The 23,089-nt window shown below is 49.9% G+C and overlaps 2 protein-coding genes across 8 annotated transcripts in view; both read right to left on the bottom strand.

Moving 5' to 3' along the window:
• PIK3R2 (phosphoinositide-3-kinase regulatory subunit 2) overlaps positions 1 to 724 on the bottom strand; it is a 20,051-nt gene extending 19,327 nt beyond the window's left edge. The window contains exon 1 of the mRNA XM_083421517.1: positions 637 to 724. The gene's annotated coding sequence lies outside the window, so the exon portion shown is untranslated. The remainder of the gene's footprint in view (positions 1 to 636) is intronic.
• Positions 725 to 3,487: 2,763 nt separating this feature from the next.
• The window catches only part of MAST3 (microtubule associated serine/threonine kinase 3), a 56,738-nt gene continuing 37,136 nt past the window's right edge, over positions 3,488 to 23,089 (bottom strand). For all 7 annotated transcript variants that reach the window (XM_083421365.1, XM_083421362.1, XM_083421367.1 and 4 more), the window contains 12 exons: positions 22,506 to 22,671; positions 18,848 to 18,949; positions 17,833 to 17,955; positions 17,377 to 17,486; positions 15,508 to 15,623; positions 14,190 to 14,437; positions 12,733 to 12,933; positions 11,290 to 11,516; positions 10,115 to 10,237; positions 9,140 to 9,276; positions 7,550 to 7,731; positions 3,488 to 6,159 (listed from right to left, as the gene is read on the bottom strand). In XM_083421365.1, the coding sequence (XP_083277491.1) occupies positions 5,321 to 6,159; positions 7,550 to 7,731; positions 9,140 to 9,276; positions 10,115 to 10,237; positions 11,290 to 11,516; positions 12,733 to 12,933; positions 14,190 to 14,437; positions 15,508 to 15,623; positions 17,377 to 17,486; positions 17,833 to 17,955; positions 18,848 to 18,949; positions 22,506 to 22,671 (2,574 nt within the window). In that variant the 3' untranslated portion in view covers positions 3,488 to 5,320. The remainder of the gene's footprint in view (positions 6,160 to 7,549; positions 7,732 to 9,139; positions 9,277 to 10,114; positions 10,238 to 11,289; positions 11,517 to 12,732; positions 12,934 to 14,189; positions 14,438 to 15,507; positions 15,624 to 17,376; positions 17,487 to 17,832; positions 17,956 to 18,847; positions 18,950 to 22,505; positions 22,672 to 23,089) is intronic.

A 23,089-nucleotide genomic window follows, 5' to 3' on the forward strand; every position in this document is an offset into this window, starting at 1 on the left:
CTGATGATTAGAATTAGCTGTAAGAAAGGCTCAAGATGCTTTTTTAAGGGAGGGGGGAAAGAGAAATGAACCCCCCACCCAAAAAAGAGAAATATCCACATGGGATGAGATTTGCAAGAAATTATATATATATGCGGCAACATTCCTGGCTGCAAACAACCCCCCCCCCAAAAAAAATGGGCCTTCGTTTTTAACACACACAAACGCCCCCAAATGCAAATAATAGGGAGTTTTGTACTTCCTCCAAATTCTATATATGCAGCAGCCTTTTATTAACCCCCCCCCAAATAAATGCTCACGTCCCGCCCCCCCAAAACCCTTAAAATGCTTCATTTTTAAACTACCCCCCCTGCAAAAAAAGCGAGAGAGTTGTGCAAAATGCAAGCGGCGGTTTGCAGCGATTGCAATTAAAATATATTTTTTAAAAGTCTCCCCCACCCCTAATTATTTTGCATGTTGCAAATCCCACCCCCCACCCCCTAAAAAAAATTAAAAATGAAATTGCAATGCCGTTCTGGGTTGGGAGGGGGTGTGCAATTGGGCTGAGCTGTGGGGAGGGGTGCAATGCAATGCAATATGTCCCCCCCACCCACCCCAAAATAAAGCACCCCTTGGGGGGGTCCGGCCTGCACCCACCTCTCGCCCGCGGAGCGATCCGTTCCTGCCCAGCGCTGCTGCGGCCAGCGGAAAGCCCCGGAGAGGCGGAAATGGCCGAGCGGCGCCGAGCGGAGCCGAAGGGGCTCGGAGGCCAAAGAGGGCGGGCGGTTTTGTGGGCGAGGCGACACGGCAGGGTTCTTTTCGGCCTGGAGTAGAATAAGAATAAGAATCTAAGAATAAGAATAAAAATAAGAATAAGAATATAAGAATAAGAATATAAGAATAAGAATATAATTTTTTTATTTATACCCCGCCCTTCCCGGTTTAAAAGCCGGGCTCAGGGTGGCTAGCAGCAAATATAAAACATTGGTTATCTCTTTCTACTGTTATTATTTTTAAAAAACGAATTCATGGCTTTTTTTCTGTGCCTTTTGCCCATTTAGTGTGTTTATTTCCCCGATTTGAACTATAAAATGGTGATTTTTCTCGAGTCAAAAGTGTTTTTGGGGGGGAGGGACTGATAATAGTTATTATTGATTATGATTCATTTTATTTATACCCTTTATAATTATTATTATTACTGCAATGCAGGAAACGTTTGTTTATTGATTCTTTTCCTTCCTTCTTCTTTTTATCTCCTCCTTTTCCTCCAAGATCAAAGCAGCACAAAGACATTGAGAGAACTCAGTTCTCGGCGAGAGTGGCAGCCTTTGCAATGTGGGCCAAATTAATCTGAAAAAGCAATAAAAATATGCAAATTTAGGAAGCAAATGACAATGCAAATTTAATAAGCAGCACTTAAATTGTTACCTGAAAAATCCGAGGGCTCCCTTGGACAAAAAGTAAAGACACCAACCAGAGTAAATTGGAGCAAATCAGCAGCCTGTAGGCTTGGCCTTTATTGTACTGTTGCAACAGGGTGTACCCCTCACTCGCAGGAGAGAGGAAAGACCCAGAACAATGGTGTGCAAGACCTTATAAAAACTTTTGAAATTCCCCTCCTCTAGGTCAAGCCCACCCCCAGAAACATCATGCATAATTACAGAAAGGAGGGGTTGAGGGAGGAGTTGTGGTGGTAACCTGAGTGTCCTGTCACCTGGCTGGTTCCCCTCTTTCCCCCTCTCCATGAGTACTTTCCAGGTGACAAAGGGGAGATTGCAGTTTCCTGCCCCCTGAGGGGAAATCCAATCACTGTTCTTTTGTTATAGTCCAGGTTGAATCCACTCGTGTATGCAGGGTTGATGGTTTTCTGTCTGAAACCATCAGGGTTGGCATAGCAACTGGGCAGGGCTCCTGTGGATGTGCTGCTATGCTCAAGGGATTATGGTGGCCTGTATATCAAACCTTCCCTATTTTGTAGTCCTTCCTTCATGGAGTAAAATAAAAGTGGAACAGTGCAAATCTGATGTATGGTTGATTTTCTATGAATTTATAACAGAAGTGTAGCGTATGTAGTGTGTGAGTGTGAGTGTGTGTGAAGTCTGTACAAACTGAATGATGGGGGGGCGGTTCCTGCTACAAATCAATAAGCAAAAGCCAATATTGAGATGGGAGGTGGAGAGAGTGTTGACATGCAACCGGAATTCGTGCTGCTTTGCTTTAGTTCTTTTCCTCTACGGGCTTCTCTCTGCACGAAGAAGCCCGAACGCCGGCCGGAAGTGACGCGCGCAGGGGTTCCGGAAAGAGGCGAGCGCTGCCGACGAGCTACGGAACTTGCCGAGGCCTCAAAGCCAGCCCGTCCGGAAAAGGCCGAGCGCCTGGCGTGACGTCATCGAATGTTCACGCCTCCAGGCAAAGTTTTTGGGTTAATTTGAAGCCATTTGCTAATAAATATGAAACAATGAAACATCTTTGTGTCCTTATTTAATTTTTATCTAATATAAAATGATATATAAAGTGAAAAATATTGATACTTTATATGTATAAACTAATGAATATACTGTATATGTGAATGAATGAAATGTTATGTATATGTTTTAGATGTACAATGTTTGTATGCAATTTGTTTTGCTTTATATATATATGTATAATAAATAAAAAAAAGGGATTCCTCTCTATAAGAAATAATAGGTGTAAAAATAAGTTAATTCCTATATGCAGATATGAATTAACAAAGAAATAGGGGCGTCAATGTATTTGGAACTCGATCAATTATTATTATTATTTATATATATATATATTTTAGGTGAAAATTTTCACGTATGATCTTTTTCTTTTACTTCTTTTTTTCTTTGTTCTTTTTTTCTTTTTTCTGATATCTTTCATTTCATTCCTTTATTGTGAATAGCATTTTATAGAGGTATAAATAACTGCAAATATGAAAAGAGACATAATATTCTCTATTTTTCCCCCTTGGTTAGATGTATTTTCTTTTTCTTTTGTATTTTCTTTTGTTGTAAATATGTATGTTTTCTAATTTGTACTTAATAACAATATTTTTAAAAAAGCAATTATTATTATTAATAATAATATTTTGTACTTCCTATTTTGAAATCGCCGATATTTTGGGTTGTGTTCTTTTTGTTAATTCTATTGCTTTGAACACCTATTTTATATTTTCTTCAAGGTTGCTTTCGATGCCGTTATGAAGGCTTGCAAACTTTGGGAAAATAACCCCCTTAGAATGTAAAGAATGTAAAGAAATAAAACAAAAATTATGCGAATTGCCTCTTAATTGCATTTTTTCCAAACTCCGAAATATCAAAATATCATTTCGCATCATTTCTCCAAAATCTTATCCTTAGCGCTTTGGGTGCGAATCACCCTCCTCTTTCTCCCACCCCTCAAAAATGCATTTTTTGGGGGGTTGTTTTGCAACCCAGACCCCCATTTCACATCCTTCCCCCCCCAATCCACCTCGGAATAAAAAAAGACATCCATTTCTTCTGGCTCCATTCATAACTTACTTTATTTTCCTTCCCCAAAACGGGCTTCCAGAGTCCGTTTTCCGTACAGCAAACCGAGGAGGGGGTTCCCCAACCCCACCCCCAAATTTCCAAATCCGAACTTATCCGGAGGAACCCTGTGCAAGAGCTGAGCAGCCCCAAACTTTCTGCTGCCACCATAAAAAAATTTGCTAAGTTCCTCGAGGGTTAAATTCAGGGGAGCCCATTTCGCAGATGGGAAAGTTGAGGACACCATAAGTAATCAGGGCAAAGTTTAATGGGGAAGCAGCTTGGGGAACCCGGATATATATCTATACCGTGGGGGGGCTTGTAGGGAAGGAGTCTGGGGTCCCCACTGAGCGGAAAAGGGGGCAGCACCCCTCAAACGCAGATCGGGAAAGCGAGCCAAGCTGCATCTATTAAGGAGGCTCTGTCCGGAATTGGCCTTGCTTCCAGAAATCTCCCTGCATGTCTGAATCCGTGCAAGATCCAGCGTTTTCCTGCTTTCAGGCCCCAAATTAAATTTCTTATTTGCAGGAAGCAAGTATGGCCAAGGAGGACTAGGAACTTGACATTTTGGGATTAAAAGTGGCAGAGAAGGTCCCCAAAAAGACCCCTGCCTGCCTGCCTGCCAGGCTAGAGCGCAATGGGTTCCCTCTCCTCCATGAGGTCTAGGAACTTTATTAGTAACAGAGGGGCTGCGGCGCAGGGGGGGGGGATATCAGTTCTTCCTGCAGAAGGTCCTGGGTTCAATTCTTACCACTGCCATCTCCAGCTGGGAGATTGGCTGAGCGAATCCTGCACAGCTGCTGCCAGTCAGGGTTGGGAATATTAGGGTAATGCCAGCATGGCTTAACAATCAGGAAAATGGGTCCAACAGGCTACTGTCCGTCGCGACGGGGACAGCGGACCCCTTCTTCCTTGGGCAACGCTCCCGGGGTCCCCTCTTCTAACCACAGACTGAACCCCCAGAGCTGGGAACTGACCCCCACATCTCCTCCCCATAGGCTCCCGACCTGATTCGGGGGGTTCCTTGCGGACTCCTCCCTTTCTCCCCCCAAGTCTGCCACCCGCTCCCATGCCCGGCGGGGCTGAAAACCTCGCCTTCTCCGTCGGCTCTAGGTGTGGGGACCGGGTGCGAATCCTAGACCCCGACGGGACCCCCAGGGTCACAATGGAGGAATCGCGCCAGGGGCCACGCAACGAGGGTGGGGGTCCCCTGGCATCGGGGCAGGGTCTGGGGCCTGGACCGGAGGTGGCGGGGCAGGGGGACGCGACTCCTGCGTTGGCGCGGGTTGGGCTGGATGACCCCTGGGGGTCCCAAAGCTGGGATTCTGTAACTGGAGGGCTGGCAATCTCAAGGATATCTAGAAAGCCCTGAATATTCCCCTACTCTGGGGAGAAAATGTCTCTTTTTAAATAGAGGAATGTGCCCATTTTTGGTGCCCCTTCTTCATTCGGGGCGGTGCCCCCCAGATGTTTCGGGCGCCAACCCCCCTCTGGCCCCAGATGTTGGGCCTACCCTCTAGGAAGAGGTGTTTGCCCAATCCCAAAGAGAATTATCCCCCCCAAAATATCGCCCCCAAACCCCCGTTAAAATAGGCATGCCCTGTTACCCAGATGCCCACCACATCTGGCTCGCCGCTGCCCCCGTGCCCAACGGCCCCCCAAAACACCCCAAGGGAGATTCCAGAGTTGTAGGACCCCCCTTCGCAGTCTGGTTTGAGGGACCTCAAAAGACCCCCCAAGCAGGATTCCTGGGTGCCCTCCTGTGGGGCAAGCAGCGGGCACCCTTCAGGGCAGGGAAAGGGGCACCTCCTTCCCTGCCCCCCGGAAGTTCACTGGTCTTCCGCGACGCCCCTCTGCCCGGGCGCAGAGTCCTCTTCCTGGTCCACGGCGGGCAGCCAGGCTCCGGTGGGCCTCTCCGGGGTGCCCAGCGCCCCCCACAAGCGCCTCCTTGGGGGGCTGGGCGCCCCGCCGCTTGTCCTGCGCCCGGGGGGCGAGACGCTGGCGAACTCCACCGCCGTGGTGCCGTCTTCCTGCTCGATGTAGACGCGGGCTTCCAGCCGGGCCGGGTAAGACCCCTGGCACTCCCATTCGGGGTCCCCCTGCACCGCGATGTGGGGCACTGGCGGGCGCCAGGGGGCACCCTCCACGTCGGGCTCGTCGAAGCTGACCTCCTGCACTGCCTCCTGCTTTTTGAACGAGTCCCGGCGCTCTGAGAGGTTCAGGTGGCGCATGACAACCACTTCGGAGTCGGTGACAGGGCGGGCATGGGGGCGCCGGGCACCCGGATCTCCAGTGCCCGCCTCGCCCGCCGTTGCCGCCGCCTTCTGCCTGCCCGACGGCTTCTTCTCGGGGACTTTCTCGGCCGACTGGACCCTCTGGAGCAGGGGCGAGCGGGCGCCATCGTGGGCACGGGTGCCAGCGGGCGGGGAGAGGGCCTTGCCCGCCTTGGAGGGCGGCAGGGGCGAGGGGGACCTCTGCGGGGAGGGCGGGGCGGCGCAGGCCAAGGGCGAGGGGGGGATGCTGCTGGTGGACTTGCGGCGGCCGACTTTGTAGCGCCCGGCGGTGCCCAGTTTGGGCGCCAGGCCGTGGAGGGAGCTGGGGCGGATGTGACCAGCCGGGGAGGGGGGCGTGCTGGGCGAGGGGGAGGTGGTCTGCGGGGAGGCGGGGTCTGGCGAGAGAGAGAGAGAGAGAGAGAGAGAGAGAGAGAGAAAGGGTGAGCAGGATTTAATCCATGGGGCCATAATATATAATATAATATAAAATAATATAATATATGGGTCATAATATAGATAGGAATAGGGATATGAAATTTACAGAGGAAATTCCAGCCGGAAGCTAGGAACCCAGGTAGACTGTCTGTGCAGCTGGAGGTTCCATTATTATTATTATTATTATTATTATTATTATTATTATATGTGCAATGTTCAAAACTATCTATCTATCTATATACAGTGGTGCCCCGCAAGACGAATGCCTCGCAAGACGGAAAACCCGCAAGACGAAAGGGTTTTCCGTTTTCAGAGGTGCTTCGCAGGACGAATTTCTCTATGGGCTTGCTTCGCAAGACGAAAATGTCTTGCGATTCCTGGGGTTTTTTTCCGCTCCCCACCCCCTTTTTCTAAGGCACTAAGCTGCTAATAGCCTTTTAGCAGCTAATCCGCTAATCCTTTAAGCCGCTAATAGCCGCTAATAGCGGCTAATAGCCGCTAAACCGCTAATAGCGCTGATCCGCTAATGGGGTTGCTTGGCAAGACGAAAAAACCGCTAGACGAAGAGACTCGCGGAACGGATTCTTTTCGTCTTGCGAGGCACCACTGTATACATACACCTGTCTGTCTGTCTGTCTGTCTGTCTATCTATCTATCTATCTATCTAATCAAAATAAAAACCACTGGAGGTTCCATTATTATTATTATTATTATTATTATTATTATTAGAATTTGTGCAATATTCAAAAGCACTCTATCTATCTATCTATCTATCTATCATCTATTCTATCTATCTATCTATCTATCATCTATCTAATCAAAATAAAAACCACTGGAGGTTCCATTATTATTATTATTATTATTAAGTGAATTTATACACTGTTCAAAACCAATATAGCCTCGCAATGCCTCGCAAGACAGAAAACCCGCTAGACGAAAGGGTTTTCCGTTTTGGAGGTGCTTCGCAGGACGAATTTGCTATGGGCTTGCTTCGCAAGACGAAAATGTATTGCGATTCCTGGGTGGTTTTTTTCGCTCCCCACCCCCTTTTTCTAAGGCGCTCTCTCTATATAAAATCAAAATAAAAAACACATATGAAAATGATATATCAATGGTATGAGCCCATAAAATAGGAAAAGAGCTCAAATTTACTGCTTCCGGCTGGGGAAACAGAATAGAGCCCTTGTGGGCCCCGACAGCTTTCGGGAACCCTCTTGTTGCAGCTCCCCTGTGGCGGTGAGTTCCACCGGCTAACAAGCTGCCAGATTCCCTCCTCAGTCTGCCCCGAACCTCCCAGCCGGACTATAGAGCGGCGCTGTGGGGCGGGTGGGAGGGAGAGGGAGCCCTCACCTGGCGGGGCGTCCGGGGCGGGGCTGCGGCAGGGGGTGGGGGGTCCCGGGGAGAGGCTGTGGGTGGGCGAGCCGGGCAGGCTGTCTCCGGACGAGAGGGAGTGGTGCAGCCCCGAGGAGAAGCTGCGGCTGGTGTGGAGGGCCGACGTCTGCTTGGAGATCTTCTTGAAGAGGGATTTCCGCCTGCGGGGAAAGAGGCAGCGCCGCCCAATGGTCAGGAAATTATTCAGGAAATGATGGTAATACTAAATAGCCGTCACCCGATCTCGCTCCCAGGTAGACTGGGCCTGTCTGTAGAGGCTCAGTCTAGGACTCCTAAGAAGCTAAGAAGGGCCTGGCCCCAAAGCAGGCTATGGGGTGCCCCACAGGCAAGAAAAACCCCCCAAGCAGGGCCTGAGAGCAGCAGCCGTCACCCGAACTTGCTCCCAGGTAGACTGGGCCTGTCTGTGGAGGCTCAATGTAAGACTCCTAAGAAACTAAGAAGGGCCTGGCCCCACAGCAGGCTAAGGGGTCCCCATAGCAGGCTATAGGGTGCCCCATAGGCAAGAAAAAAACCCCAAGCAGGCCCCGGGAACAGCAGCCATCACCCGAACTCACTCCCAGGTAGACTGGGCCTGTCGGTGGAGGCTCCACCTAGGAGTCCTAAGAAACTAAGAAGGGCCTGATTATTGGGGTCCATCTAGGTCCCCAAAGTGGGCTATGGGGTGCCCCACAGGAAAGAAAAACCCCAAGCAGGACCCGAGAGCAGTATAGAAATTCAGGAAATAATTGTAATACTAAATAGCTGTCACCCGAACTCGCTCCCAGGTAGACTGGGCCTGTCTGTGGAGGCTCAGTCTAGGATTCCTAAGAAGGGAGTGCCCCAAAGCAGGCTATGGGGTGCCCCATAGGTAAGAAACCCCCCCCCCAGCAGGACCTAAGAGCAGCAGCCATTGCCTGATCTTGCGCTAAGGTAGACTGGGCCTGTCTGTGGAGGCTCCACCTAGGAGTCCTAAGAAGCTAAGAAGGGCCTGGCCCCAAAGCAGGCTATGGGGTGCCCCATAGGCAAGAAAAACCCCAAGCAGGACCTGAGGGCAGTATAGAAATTCAGGAAATAATTGCAATACTAAATAGCTGTCACCCGAACTCGCTCCCAGGTAGACTGGGCCTGTCGGTGGAGGCTCAGTCTAGGACTCCAAAGAAGGGACTGCCCCATAGCAGGCTATGGGGTGCCCCATAGGCAAGAAAAACCGCAAGCAGGACCTGAGAGCAGCAGCCGTCACCCGAACTCGCTCCCAGGTAGACTGGGCCTGTCGGTGGAGGCTCCACCCAGGACCCCTAAGAAGCTAAGAAGCGCCTGGCCCCAAAGCAGGCTATGGGGTGCCCCACAGGCAAGAAAAAACCCCCAAGCAGGACCCGAGAGCAGCAGCCGTCGCTCAATCTCGCTCCCAGGTAGACTGGGCCTGTCGGTGGAGGCTCAATCTAGGAGTCCTAAGAAACTAAGAAGGGCCTGATTGCTGGGGTCCATCTAGGTCCCCAAAGCGGGCTATGGGGTGCCCCATAGGCAAGAAACCCCCCCCAAGCGCGGGAGGCGGGTTCGAGTCTCGCCCACCTGTCCTGGCTCTCCCTCCGGCGGCTCTTCTTGCTCCTCCTGGCCATCCGGGTCCTGGAGCTGTTTTTCCGCGCGGGGCCCACCTTGATGCTCGTGTTTTCCAGCGCCGTGGTGCGCAGCGCCACCTTGTTCCCGCTCTGCAGGGATGAAGAGAGAGAGAGAGGGGTGGGTGGGTGCTGGCGGGTGCCAACGGGTGCCAAGGTGACCCTCTGCCAGGATCCTTCCCCCCAATTCCGCAGCCTTTCCGGCCGCGTTCCAAGGTAGACTGCGCCCGTCCGTGGAGGCTCTGCTAAGGAGCCGTGAGCACGAGTCCCGTGAGCCCAGAGAGGAACTGATAGCGAAATTGACGGGGAAAACCAGAATTTAAAGAACGGGGGGAACTTAAAATTTAGCAGGATCTGAAGAATAAGAACTAGGGATATGTTAAAAAATTGCTGCGACTTAAAATATGCAGCGGAAAAGGACTAGGGAGTGAAAGGATGTCGAGAGATTCGGGTGAATTTTTGTCTATTCATTTTTTTACATTTTAAATTAAAATTTCAATTTCAATTTAAAAAATTCAATTTTTTTTAAAATTACATTTTTAAAATTTGAATTTATTTTGATTTTCTTTATTTAAAATTTTTGATTCGGTACTGTAAAAACAAATAAAAATATTAAAAAAGAGATGAGTCCCGCTGCCGCATCCGGATCAGGACCACCAAGTCCCACCTCCAGATGCCCCCTAAGCAGGATCTTTGGGACGCTTAATCCGAAATTCCTGCACTGCAGCGGGTTGAGCTGGATGACCTCTGGGGGTCCCACCCGATTGGTAAGATTCTGCCGCTCCTCCTTTCTCTGTCTCCTTTCTCTGCCTGCGACTCTTTCAACGCCCTCAGGGCTCCGCCTGCGCCGTTTCCCCCCCCAGGACCCACCTTCCTTGCGCCCCACCGGATAGATGCTGGCGGCCCGTGTAGGCAGCATGCGGCCCCCTACCTTCAACAGAAGTTCGACCACGTCCATGTGGACCAGACCCAGGACCGACTCTCCGTTGACGTGCGTGATGAGGTCTCCGGCCCGCAAGCCCGCCTCCTGAGCAGGGCTGCTGTCCTCAACGCTCTGCAACCCAAAGCAGGCAATGTTTAGAGCCGGGTGGGACCCCCAGTGGTCATCCATCCCACCCCGCTCTCGCTTCCTTCGTCCGGAACCCGCTTCCGTGTCCTAAGCTCCCAAACCTCTGTTTCTTTGAAATCTCATTTCTTAAATTCTGTTTGGGCGTTGGAAAGATGGGATAAAACCACATTTTCCTCCTGGGAAAGGAGCCTGCAACTCCTATCTGATTCCTTTTTCTGAATCTCGGGTAGCCAATGCTGCCAGCCAGTGTCAGCAGTATTGGGTCAGATGGAGCAAATCAAAGGCAAACCTTGAGGACTGGGAGCTTGGTTTGTTTTAAAGGCAATAAAAGGATACTCTCCCCCCTCCATCAACCCCCCCAGATAGGGATGGGAAAGAAAGACCCGGAGGCTGAAATCTTGGAGAGTTGCTGCTGCCAGCCCATGTAGGCATATGGGGCCAAATAGACCAGCCTGGCAACTTGTGTTGCTTTGCTCCTGTTTCAATCCGCTTGGAGGGAGGAGGACCCAAACTCAGGGGCTGTTGGAGGAAGCAGAGGTTCTTGCATGGATGCTGCCAGCCAGTGCATGCAAAACCAGTTGGGCCAATGGCCTGACTCTGTATGAAGAGGTTCCTATTTTAAACAAGCCTTTAAAAAAATCCTAAATCTGGGTGCCTTTATCTTTCGCGGAAGGGCTGCCAGCCAGTGCAGGCAACACTAGCAGGTTCCTATTTAAAACAAGCCTTTAAAAAGTCCTAAATCTTGGATGCCTTTATCTTTAATAACGGAAGGGCTGCCAGCCAGTGCAGGCAACACTAGCAGGTTCCTATTTAAAACAAGCCTTTAAAAAGTCCTGAATCTGGGTGCTTTTATCTTTCACGGAAGGGCTGCCAGCCAGTGCAGGCAACACTAGCTGGGCCAATGGCCCGACTCTGTAGGAAGCAGCTACCTATATAAGCCTTTAAAAAAATCCTAAATCTGGATGCCTTTATCTTTAATGGAAAATTGTCTTGAGGACTAGCGACTTGAATTTATTTCAAAACCCCTTTTTCCTCACCCAGACCATGTGATGCACGGCGTAGACGTCGCTGTCGCCCATGTAGACCCGGATGGCGCGCAGGGTGAAGCCGTACTTCTTGCCCGAGCTGTGGATGACGATGGGGGGGCGCAGGCCCGAGCCCCCCAGCAGTGGGTCGCGGCTGGGGGACGAGTCCCGGGAGGAGGGGTTGGAGGAGAGGGAGCGGGGAGAGATGGGGCTCACCAGGGCGGCACCCCCAAAGTCATCTGGCAGGAAAAGAGGAGAGTTAGTTAGGGGGTGCCCCACTTTTGGGGGGGTTAAGGGCTGGGAAATGGTTGGGGGGGAATTAAGAGCCCCATAAGTAAGGAGCCCCCTAAGCAGGACCAGAGAGCAGTATAGAAATCCAGGAAATGATTGTAATAGTAAATAGCCGTCGCTCGAACTCGCTCCCAGGTAGACTGGACCTGTCTGTGGAGGCTCAGTCTAGGACTCCTAAGAAAGTAAGAAGGGCCTGGCTCCAAAGCAGGCTATGGGGTGCCCCATAGGCAAGAACCCCCCCCCCCCAAGCAGGACCTGAGAGCAGTATAGAAATCCAGGAAATAATCGTAATAATGAATAGCCGTCACTCGAACTTGCTCCCAGGTAGACTGGGCCTGTCTGTGGAGGCTCCGCCTAGGACCCCTAAGAAGCTAAGAAGGGCCTGGCCCCAAAGCAGGCTATGGGGTGCCCCACAGGCAAGAAAAAACCCCAAGCAGGACCCGAGAGCAACAGCCGTCGCCCGAACTCGCTCCCAGGTAGACTGGGCCTGTCGGTGGAGGCTCAATCTAGGACTCCTAAGAAGCTAAGAAGGGCCTGATTGCTGGGGTCCATCTAGGTCCCCAAAGCAGGCTATGGGGTGCCCCATAGGCAAGAAACCCCCCCCCCCAAGCAGGACCCGAGAGCAACAGCCGTCGCCCGAACTCGCTCCCAGGTAGACTGGGCCTGTCTGAGGAGGCTCAGTCTAAGACTCCTAAGAAACTAAGAAGGGCCTGATTGCTGGGGTCCATCTAGGTCCCCAAAGCAGGCTATGGGGTGCCCCATAGGCAAGAAAAACCCCAAGCAGGACCCGAGAGCAGCAGCCGTCGCCCGAACTTGCTCCCAGGTAGACTGGGCCTGTCGATGGAGGCTCCACCTAGGAGTCCTAAGAAGCTAAGAAGCGCCTGGCCCCAAAGCAGGCTATGGGGTGCCCCATAGGCAAGAAAAACCCCAAGCAGGACCCGAGAGCAGCAGCCGTCAGCCCTACTCCTCCTGGCAAATGCCCCCATCCAGCTTCCTCCCTGTCTGCCCCATAGGCCAGAAGCCCCCCATGCCAAACGCAGCCTTGCCCTCAGGTAGACTGGCTCCATCTCGGGAGGCTCTGCCTGGGCATTGTGAAATAATAATAATAATAATAATAATAATAATAATAATAATAAAGGGGTCAGGGTCCGGCCCCCCACCGACCTGCCCCGATGATGAGCGAGAGGGCGGAGACGGAGGCCGACTTGGGCACCCTACTGCCCCCCGAGGGCGTCCTCTGCTTCCCAGGCGTTTCCTTCTGGCTGCCCCCCCGGCGCCCCCCGGCCTCCCCATCCAGTGGCACGGAGTTCTTGGTGCCCGTGCTGTTGCTCCGCAGACGGATCCGGCTCAGGCTGGACAGGTCAGCTGCAAGGAGAGAATTTATTTGGGGGGGTGGCGGAAGGAATCCAGTTTGACCCCCCAAGAAAAACGCCCACCCCATTGCAGAAACCCACGGTGGCCACCTTTTTCCTCTGCCCTCCCACCAACCTTTCCTCTGCTGTGGCGATGGAGAGACTGGAAGCTGCTTGGGGCAGAGACCCTTTTTTAAAATCCTATTTTCTGAAAATATGGAACGTATTTTTCGTACAACAGAGAAACGCGTCTTTTAAGGAACTGTGTGATTTCTTGGGTCGCTGTTTCGTGAATATTGATAATATTGCCTGATCGATAAATAATAAATTATTATTATTATTATTATTGATTACGGAGGCGGTAATCATTTTGCGCAACCCATAATATGACGTTCGTGGCAAATGCGTTTCCTGGCTGAATTGTTTTTCAGCAGTTTGGTTTGGCTTCCGCAAAGTGGCTGTTTCCCCAAAACCAGATGGACGAAGTAATAATTAACAATTAACAATTAATTAACAATTCATAATTAATCACATTTTATAGGCTGCAGTTGCTTTGCTGGAGATTTGGCAATGACTGCAGAACGCCCCAGGTTACGTTTTGCAAACCACCTTGCGTATATTAATATAGAAAAGCGGAATACAAATTAAAAATGAAATTAAATTGAATGAATTGTGCCTGGAGACCCGCTGCTGCTGGTCTGTGTTGGCAGCAAGAAACTCAACTGGTCAAGGAAACAAGTCGCTTCCCTGTGTCCCTGTTGAATTTAGCTTTAAATTTTTTAAAAACCATGAGGACTACAACCTTAGCTGCTTTTTAACAGCCCAGCGCCAGAGCTGTTATTAAAAGACCGGTGTCCTTTTGCTGCATATTCTGTCAACTGCGTGGCGAACGGCAATATGGAAAAGGCAGGATGCAAATTAAAAATTAAATTAAATTAAATGTAAATTCAATGTAAAATTAAATTAAATTTAAATTCAATGTAAAATTAAATTAAATGTAAAATTAAATTAAATTAAATGTAAAATTAAATTAAATTAAATTTAAATTCAATGTGAAATTAAATTAAATTTAAATTTAAATTCAATGTGAAATTAAATTAAATTCAATGTGCCTGGAGAGCTGCGGCTGCCAGTCCGTGTTGGCAGCAAGGAGCTCGACCGATCAAGGATCAATTCAGCCCCCCCTTTTATTTTATTTCCAAGCCATGAAGACTAGAACCTTGCCTGCTTTTTAGCCAGCCCACTGCCAGGTTGTTTTCACCCACCTACCTGCCAGCCCAGAGGCTTTTGCGGGGGTCTTGGCGCCGGCCGGCACCTCGGGGTCTCCCCCCACCACGAAGACGGGGCGCTCCCTCTTGGGGGGCGCCCGGCAGGGGCTCTCGTCCTCGGAGGAGAAGGCGAACCTGGGCATGGCCTCCAGGCTGCAGGTGGCGCTCAGGGCGGGGGGCCCCCCGCGGGCACCGCACTCCTGGCGGAAGGAGAGGGCCGTCGAGCCGCAGGAGGTCCAGGCGCGGAGTCTGGGGGGAGAGGAGGGAGAAGGGGGTCAATTCGGGGCGGACGTGGCGCCAGCCCTGCAGGGGAGGGAGAAGCCACCCCCCCAGATGCCAACCTCGGAGCCCTGGGCGTTGCCTTTAGGTGGCACCTGTCTGTCTTGAGGGACAATGGAGTATTCTCCCAAGGGTGCCGCCTTAGGGTGACCATATTTCGAAAATCTGGGCACAGAAGTTGCAAATGACACAAAAACCCTGGCGTGGAAGTTGCAAATAACATAAAAACCCGGGCACCAAAGTTGCAAATAACACAAAAATCTGGGCACGGAAGTTGCAAATAACATAAAAACCCGGGCACCAAAGTTGCAAATAACACAAAAATCTGGGCACGGAAGTTGCAAATAACACAAAAACCCTGGCATGGAAGTTGCAAATAACACAAAAACGTGGGCACGGAAGTTGCAAATGACACAAAAACCCGGGCATGGAAGTTGCAAATGACACAAAAACACGGGCATGGAAGTTGCAAATGACACAAAAACACGGGCACCGAAGTTGCAAATAATACAAAAACCAGGGCACCAAAGTTGCAAATGACACAAAAACACAGGCACCAAAGTTGCAAATGACACAACAACCCGGGCACAGAAGTTGCAAATAACACAAAAACCTGGGCACCAAAGTTGCAAATAACACAACAACCCGGGCACGGAAGTTGCAAATAACACAACAACCCGGGCACGGAAGCTGCAAATAACACAACAACCCGGGCACGGAAGCTGCAAATAACACAACAACCCGGGCACGGAAGCTGCAAATAACACAACAACCCGGGCACGGAAGCTGCAAATAACACAACAACCCGGGCACGGAAGCTGCAAATAACACAACAACCTGGGCACCAAAGTTGCAAATAACACAACAACCTGGGCACGGAAGTTGCAAATGACACAACAACCAGGGCACGGAAGTTGCAAATAAGTTTCGGAGCTGCTTTTAAGGAACGTACGGCAACCCGATTTTAGCGGCGCCAAAATGCCCTCTCTCTCTGGGGCGCCCCCAGCCCTGTGCCCGGCTGTGTCCCCTCCGGTGCCCACCTGGTCTCTGGGCCTGGCAGCCGGCGGTCGTCCTTCTCGGCGCGGCTTTGCTCCGGAGACGGCGAGGCGCCCAGGGAGGAGGAGGCGTTGGCCAGGTGTTCGGAGCTGCTGTAGACCTGCGAGGGGCGGAGATGAAAATGGGCACCTGCACTGGCACCTTGGGAAATAAAAAAAAACCCCACAGTGCCCTCTGGCACTCTCAGGTAGACTGCCTTGGTCCATGGGGGCTCGAGAGTGAAGCCCCCCAATTGGGGTGCTGAGCCAAAGTCTCCTCCTGCTCTGGGTTTTTAAAAATATATAATTTTAATTACATTTATTTTATTTTATTTATTTAATTTCATTTATTTTATTACATTTATTTCATTTTATTACATTTATTTTATTACATTTTCCATACTTAAGCCAGAAAGAGAGAGAGAGACCCCCGACTTTTCGTCGAGACCCCGGTTCGAATCGCGCACGGTTTCAAGAGACAAAACGGTGCTTTTCCTTTCTGTCATTTTTATTTTTCTGTTTACTCCTTTATCCCTGCTTAAGCTATCAATCAGAGGGCTGCCAGAAAGAGAGAGACCCCTGCCGTCTTGGTGAGACCCTGGTTCGAATTCAGGACACGGTGCTTTTCCTTTCTATATTTCTTATTAGATTTTGTGCTTTACATTTTAGAATACGTATTTAAACCCCCTTAAACTATCAAGGGCAGGGACGCGGGTGGCGCTGTGGGTTAAAGCCTCAGTGCCTAGGGCTTGCCGATCGAAAGGTCGGCGGTTCGAATCCCCGCGGCGGGGTGCGCTCCCGCTGTTCGGTCCCAGCGCCTGCCAACCTAGCAGTTCGAAAGCACCCCCAGGTGCAAGTAGATAAATAGGGACCGCTTACTAGCGGGAAGGTAAACGGCGTTTCCGTGTGCTGCGCTGGCTCGCCAGATGCAGCTTGTCACGCTGGCCACGTGACCCGGAAGTGTCTTCGGACAGCGCTGGCTCCCGGCCTCTTTGAGTGAGATGGGCGCACAACCCTAGAGTCTGTCAAGACTGGCCCAAACGGGCAGGGGTACCTTTACCTTTACCTTTAAACTATCAAGGACTTCCGTTCGTCTCTTTCCGCGGTTCGTTTCGCGGCTCAAAAATCCCTGCGTATTTTACAAAATCTATTCCTTTCCTACATCCGCCGAAGATCATTTGCACCGCTGAATTGATCTTAATGTTGCCAGCGCTCTCAAGGATACACAATTATTTCCCATATATTCAATATATTCCAATTTTCTCTAAATATTCTATATTCTAAGTCTGCAAGCTGCGTGTATTCTCCCCAGTTAAATTGCCATTTTTTGCTCCTTTTTGCATTTGGGGGCAAAGAAACCCGGGCCGCGTAGGTAAATCCTCCCATTCTTGTTTGCAACCCCTTCCAAGGTAGACTTGCTCTGCCTCTGGAGGCTCGACCAAGAAACCATAACCAAGATTTTTCGGAACTAGCCGACCTAACCGGAAGGAGGAGGAGTATCAGGGAGTGTGGAATAAATTTAATGATTATCTAGTTAAATTTGTCAAGTTAAATTAACTGAAAGCAGCTTGCAGATACTTAATGGGCTTAGGATTTTCTTGATGTTAAGTGATGAGGTTTAATTCCATTTAAGGATGTTCATGTTTAAGTTAAATTTCATAAAAATTGGGATTTGGAGAACCGTTCAAATGGCATGCAATGAAATTCAACCGAGGGGAAGCGAGGAAGTCACTGAACAAAGTTAATAAGTGTAATTTTCAATAAGGCGATGATCTATGTTGGTTTGTCTTATGTGTTTGTTTATAATATTGTGAAAACCAATAATTATTATTTTTTTGGGGGGGGAGAAACCGGAACCAAGGCGAAATTTCACACCTTGCTGAACCGGTGGGAACAGGAGGAGAATTGCCGGATCTCCAGGGACGACTCCTCGTCGTTCGTCTCCTCGTCTTCGGACCCCAGGTGGCGATAGCGCTCCGAGCGAGCTGGGGGGGGGGGGAAGAGCAGGAAATGACGTCAGGGGTGGGGTGGGGGGCGGAGAGAAGAGGCCGGGGGTCCCGTTCCCCCCCCCCGGGGAAAACCCTGCAAAACCAACAACACCCAGCCGGAGGCATATGGAGAAGCGTCAAATTGTGGATCGGAAAGGGACCCCCGGGTCATCCAAACCAACCCGGAATCTCTCTCTCCCCCCCCCCGAATTTTTTTATTAATTTTCCAAATTGAAGGCCATTTCTGAAAATCGGGTTTGCGACGCAGCTTGAGCCTCAAAGCACACACACGCCTGCTTTCCTGCCTTCTTGGGGGTGCCCTGCTCCGCCCGCTAGGCCTTACTGTCGAAGTAGCTGGTGTCGTCCTCGGCTTCCAGCTGGGGTATGAACTCGGCCTTCTGACGCAGGAGCCCGTTCCAGTCCAGGGTGCGGAAAAAGGGGTTCTGCTTCACCTCGTGCGCCCCTCCTGGCGGGGGGGACAGGGAAGAAGGGGAGTCAGGATCGGGGCCCCGGGGGCGCCTCCCTCTTAAGTCCAGGGGGCCACCAATGAGAAGCACCCAAGAGAGAGGGAACTTTTTATCATATGTGGTGGCAATGTAAGAAGGTGAAATGCTTCTGGGAGATGATATATCATGAGATGAAAAAAATGTACAGTGGTACCTCGCAAGACGAATGCCTCGCAAGACGAAAAACTCGCAAGACGAAAGAGTTTTTCGTTTTCTGAGTTGCTTCGCAAGACGAAAACGTCTTGCGCCTTTTTTTAAAACCGCCAATGCATTCCTACGGGAAACCATCAATACGCAGCGGTGCTTCGCAAGACGAAAAAATTCACAAGACGAAAACTCGCAGAACGAATTAATTTCGTCTTGCGAGGCACCACTGTACATGAAAAAAAATGAGATGGAAAAAATATACATTTGTAGTCCGGTGCCCAACCAGGCGCCTGCAAGCCGGACAGCAGCGACGCTCAGTGGTTGGAATTATTCAGAGGCATTTCCTGCCTCCAGTGGAAGGGAGTTCCACAGGTTAACCGGGAGCTAATCAAAGGAGGAGGCCTTTTTTCGCCTGCCCCAAATCTCCCACCCTCTGCCCCCTCCATTTCCCCAGCGCTGTAAGTAAATTTACGCCCCTCTCCCCATCTATGGAGAGACGGCGTGGCCTAATGGTTAGAGCGCTGCCCCAGGACCCGGGTTCCAGTCCTCGCTGGGGGGCAGGAAGCTTGCTGGGCGACCTTGTGCTCCGGTAATCTCTATCCTCATTCGCGGGGTTGCTGTCAGGGTGAATTGCGCGCTGCCTCAAGCTCCCGGGGTCTAAAAATGCGATAAATTATATTTTTAAAGTAAAATAAAACCCTTTACCTGTGCCCAGGCGTTCCAAAGGGCAGTGCTTCAAGAGCTGGGTGATGAGGTCCTGGGCGTCAGGAGGCAGAGCCTCGTCCCCCTCCGGCCAAATAATTTCGTCTGGAACGAAGAAAGCGGAAGAAAAACTGCGTATGAGCATTTATTGCACCACCCCAAAACAAAACAGGGTTGGGCTCAGAGAATCAGTGAGTCAGTCGGGACCCCCAGGGCTCATCCATCCCAACCTAATCACAGCTGAAACCCTCTTCTCCTCTGAGCCATACACTCCTGAAAGCCGTGGGGCTTCGAATCTTTTTTACTGGGTTGCCCCAGTAAAACTAAGAATGGAAGATGTTTGCTGCACATTTGCAGAAGCGACGTGCCCAGGTTAATGACGTTAGCAGGGTTTTAATTGTAATTTTGTTGTGAACGGATAACGGGGATTTAAAGATGTTAAAACTGAACAATAGACAGGCCTTTGCCTGACTTGATCTCTACATCCTATATACCCTTTTCAAAAACGCTGGTTTTGGGAGGGTTTTTAATTTTTATTGGGTTTTTGTTTCGCTTTTACGGATACCTTCGGGTATAGGGTGGTATAGAAATTAAACAAATAAACAAATATAATAAATCAATAAATATTAAAAATAGATAGATAGATAGATAGGAAGCGCTTAAAGTGCTTTGGTTTCCAAACTTTTTTCAAAGAGGGCCAGATCCGATGAAGAGAAGTTGTTGATCTTTTTTAGGATTGAAGTTGTCAAGGATTTCACCCAAGAAAATAAACTGTCACGGTTTCTGTATTGTTGTCGTTGTTATTTTTGCGAAATCAGTAAAATGTCAATTTTTTATTAAATAAATATATGCCAGGACTCTCCTTCCCTCGATGGCAGATCCTTGCTTACCGGATTTTCTCGGGCAGCGATTCGGGGGAGGGGGGGTTGAGATGGATGACCCTTGCAAGAATATTATTGGCACAAAAATGGAAGCAAGAAGAATTACCGACGAAAGAAGAATTGTAGATGAAATTAATGGACTACGCAGAATTAGATAAATTAACAGGAAGGATTCGAAACCTGCGGGACCAGAGATTCTTAGAGGACCGGAGTAAATATAAGAACTATTTGAAAAGCAATTGTAATGAACAGATCATGCTAGTAGGACTGCAAGAAGTTCTGTAAGGAGGACTATTTGAAATATTGCAAGGAAGATGATGAAGAGAATGATTAGTTAATGATAATTAAGAGTCATAGAGAAATTAAGAAAGGCAGAATAAGGGATAAAGAATGGAAAATCATCAGGGGTGGTTGACGGAAGTCTAAAATATTGTATAAGATAAGAAGTTATATTAAACGATTGTAAATGATGTATATGTTAAACGATTGTAAATGGTTCAAAATTGGGAAAGGAGTACGACAAGGCTGTATATTGTCTCCCTGCTTATTCAACTTATATGCAGAATTCATCATGCGAAAGGCTGGGCTGGATGAATCCCAAGCCAGAATTAAGATTGCTGGAAGAAATAGCAACAACCTCAGATATGCAGATGACACAACCTTGATGGCAGAAAGTGAGGAGGAATTAAAGAACCTTTTAATGAGGGTGAAAGAGGAGAGCGCAAAATATGGTCTGAAGCTCAACATCAAAAAAACGAAGATCATGGCCACTGGTCCCATCACCTCCGGGCAAATAGAAGGGGAAGAAATGGAGGCAGTGAGAGATTTGACTTTCTTGGGCTCCATGATCACTGCAGATGGTGACAGCAGTCACGAAATTAAGATGCCTGCTTCTTGGGAGAAAAGCGATGACAAACCTAGACAGCATCTTAAAAAGTAGAGACATCACCTTGCCAACAAAGGTCCATATAGTTAAAGCTATGGTTTTCCCAGTCGTGATGTATGGAAGTGAGAGCTGGACCATCAAGAAGGCTGATCGCCAAAGAATGGATGCTTTTGAATTCTGGTGCTGGAGGAGACTCTTGAGAGTCCCATGGACTGCAAGAAGATCCAACCTCTCCATTTGGAAGGAAATCAGCCCTGAGTGCTCACTGGAAGGACAGATCCTGAAGCTCCAAGACTTTGGCCACCTCATGAGAAGAGAAGACTCCCTGGAAAAGACCTTGATGTTGGGAAAGATGGAGGGCACAAGGAGAAGGGGACGGAGGACGAGATGGTGGGACAGTGTTCTCGAAGCTACCAGCATGAGTTTGACGAAACTGCGGGAGGCAGTGGAAGACAGGAGGGCCTGGCATGCTCTGGTTCAGGGGGTCACGAAGAGGCGGACACGACTAAACGACTAAACAACAACAACAGGAGTCATAGAGAAATTAAGAACTGCAGAATAAGGGATAAAGAATAGAAAATCATCAGAGGTGGTTGACGGAAATCTGAAATATTGTATAAGAGAAGAAGTTATGTTAAATGATTGTTGGAAATGATCTTCTAGGATCCTGCGGAAATTCAGATCACGCAAAGCTTCCTCTCTCTCCCAGCAGTTTTCCGAAGCTGGGGGGGCGGGCGATAAAAAGGGGGCAGAGAACAGACCCCATAATTGAGCTCCCCCCCCCTTGGCGGCATCACACGCCGAGGGTCAGAAGGGGAGCCTTTGTCTCGCCCTGAAAGGACCTTTTGTTCGGGTGGCGCAGAAGAGGCAGCGCTCTGGCCGGCAGCTGCGGCGGCGGTTGACCCTGATTCCACCAGAGATGGGGGGCTGCGCTTTGCGTTCGGATGAAGAAAAGCTCAGAAAAGCCCATCCTAAACCCCCTCCGGAAATTAAAAATACACCGCTAAGTGAAACCAGATAGACTGTCACTGGAGCTGGAGGAGAAAAACTTCGCACAAACTGATGAACTATGCCAAAATGGCGAAGTTAACGGAAAAGCTTAAGAGACAAAGACAATAGAGATTTTTTTAAAAGACTGGGAACCATTTATGTTGTATTTAAAGAACCAATGAAAAGAAACTGCTTCACTTTTATTGTGTAAATAATGTTGTCTTGTCCTATTTTAACTTTTTGGCGGAGAACCAGGAAGCTATGCTCAGCTTCTGAATAGGCGGAGCATGAGACTCGAACTCGGGGCAAATCGGGAATCGGCCCGAATAAAAGTGTCAAAAGGACTGGAGCAAACTTATTTATTACTATAAAATTGTGTTCCATTTAAAAACGCTTGTAGCATGAACGTGAAACATTTTGTAATGTGAAATTAGGATGCTGATTTATAAATAAGAATGTGGTTTTTTAAGGTGATTATAAGATAAAGAAGTGATTACAGGAATGCGGAAGATATGTTATAGGCTACAGGGATGTCAGAGAGAGAGGTAGAAGGAAGTCAAAGAGGTTGTGAATATGTGCATTGAATTAAAATGAAATATGTAGAAACTCAATAAAAATTATGTTTTTTTAAAAAAGAGAGACTCGAACTCGGGGCTGTGGCTTTGAGCCCCTTTTGGGCCGAAAAAATGCCTGCCTTGCAGTGGGGCTGGGCTGGATGACCCTTGGGGTCTCAACTCAACTTGGTAGAGGCTCTTGGGGGTTGGCGGAGGACCAGAAAGATATGCCCAGCTTCTGAATCGGCGGAGCGTGAGACTCGAACTCGGGTCCGCGGCCGAAAATACGCCTGCCTTGCAGGAGGAGTTTGGGCTGGAACCCCGAATTCCCCGGGGGGAGAAGCACCTACCGCTGATCACCTGTCCGAAGAGCTCTTCCGGGGTGTCTCCGAAAAAGGGGACGCAGCCCACCAGGAACTCATAGAGGACGATGCCCATGGCCCACCAGTCAACCGGCTTCCCATAGCCCTGGTTCAGGATCACCTCTGGGGCGATGTACTCAGGGGTCCCGCACACCTGGAAGGGGGGGATTCGGGGGGCAGTCAGGGTGCCAAACGCCACCAAAATGTGGGTCCTGGCACCCCCCTAAGCCCTCCCCGGAGACCCTACACCTCCTGGCAAACGCCCACAAAATGTGGGTCCGGCGCCCCCCACAAGCCCTCCCTGGAGACCCTACTCCTCCTGGCAAACGACCCCCCAAATGTGGGTCCCGGCGTCCCCCACAAGCCCTCCCCGGAGACCCTACTCCTCCTGGCAAACGCCCCCCAAATGTGGGTCCCAGCGCCCCCCCACAAGCCCTCCCCGGAGACCCTACTCCTCCTGGCAAACGGCCCCCCAAATGTGGGTCCCAGCGCCCCCCTAAGCCCTCCCTGGAGACCCTACTCCTCCTGGCAAACAGCCCCCCAAATGTGGGTCCCGGTGCCCCCCAAGCCCT

The sequence above is a fragment of the Podarcis tiliguerta genome (assembly GCF_965153285.1).
Source record: "Podarcis tiliguerta genome assembly, chromosome: 18".
NCBI lineage: Eukaryota > Metazoa > Chordata > Lepidosauria > Squamata > Lacertidae > Podarcis > Podarcis tiliguerta.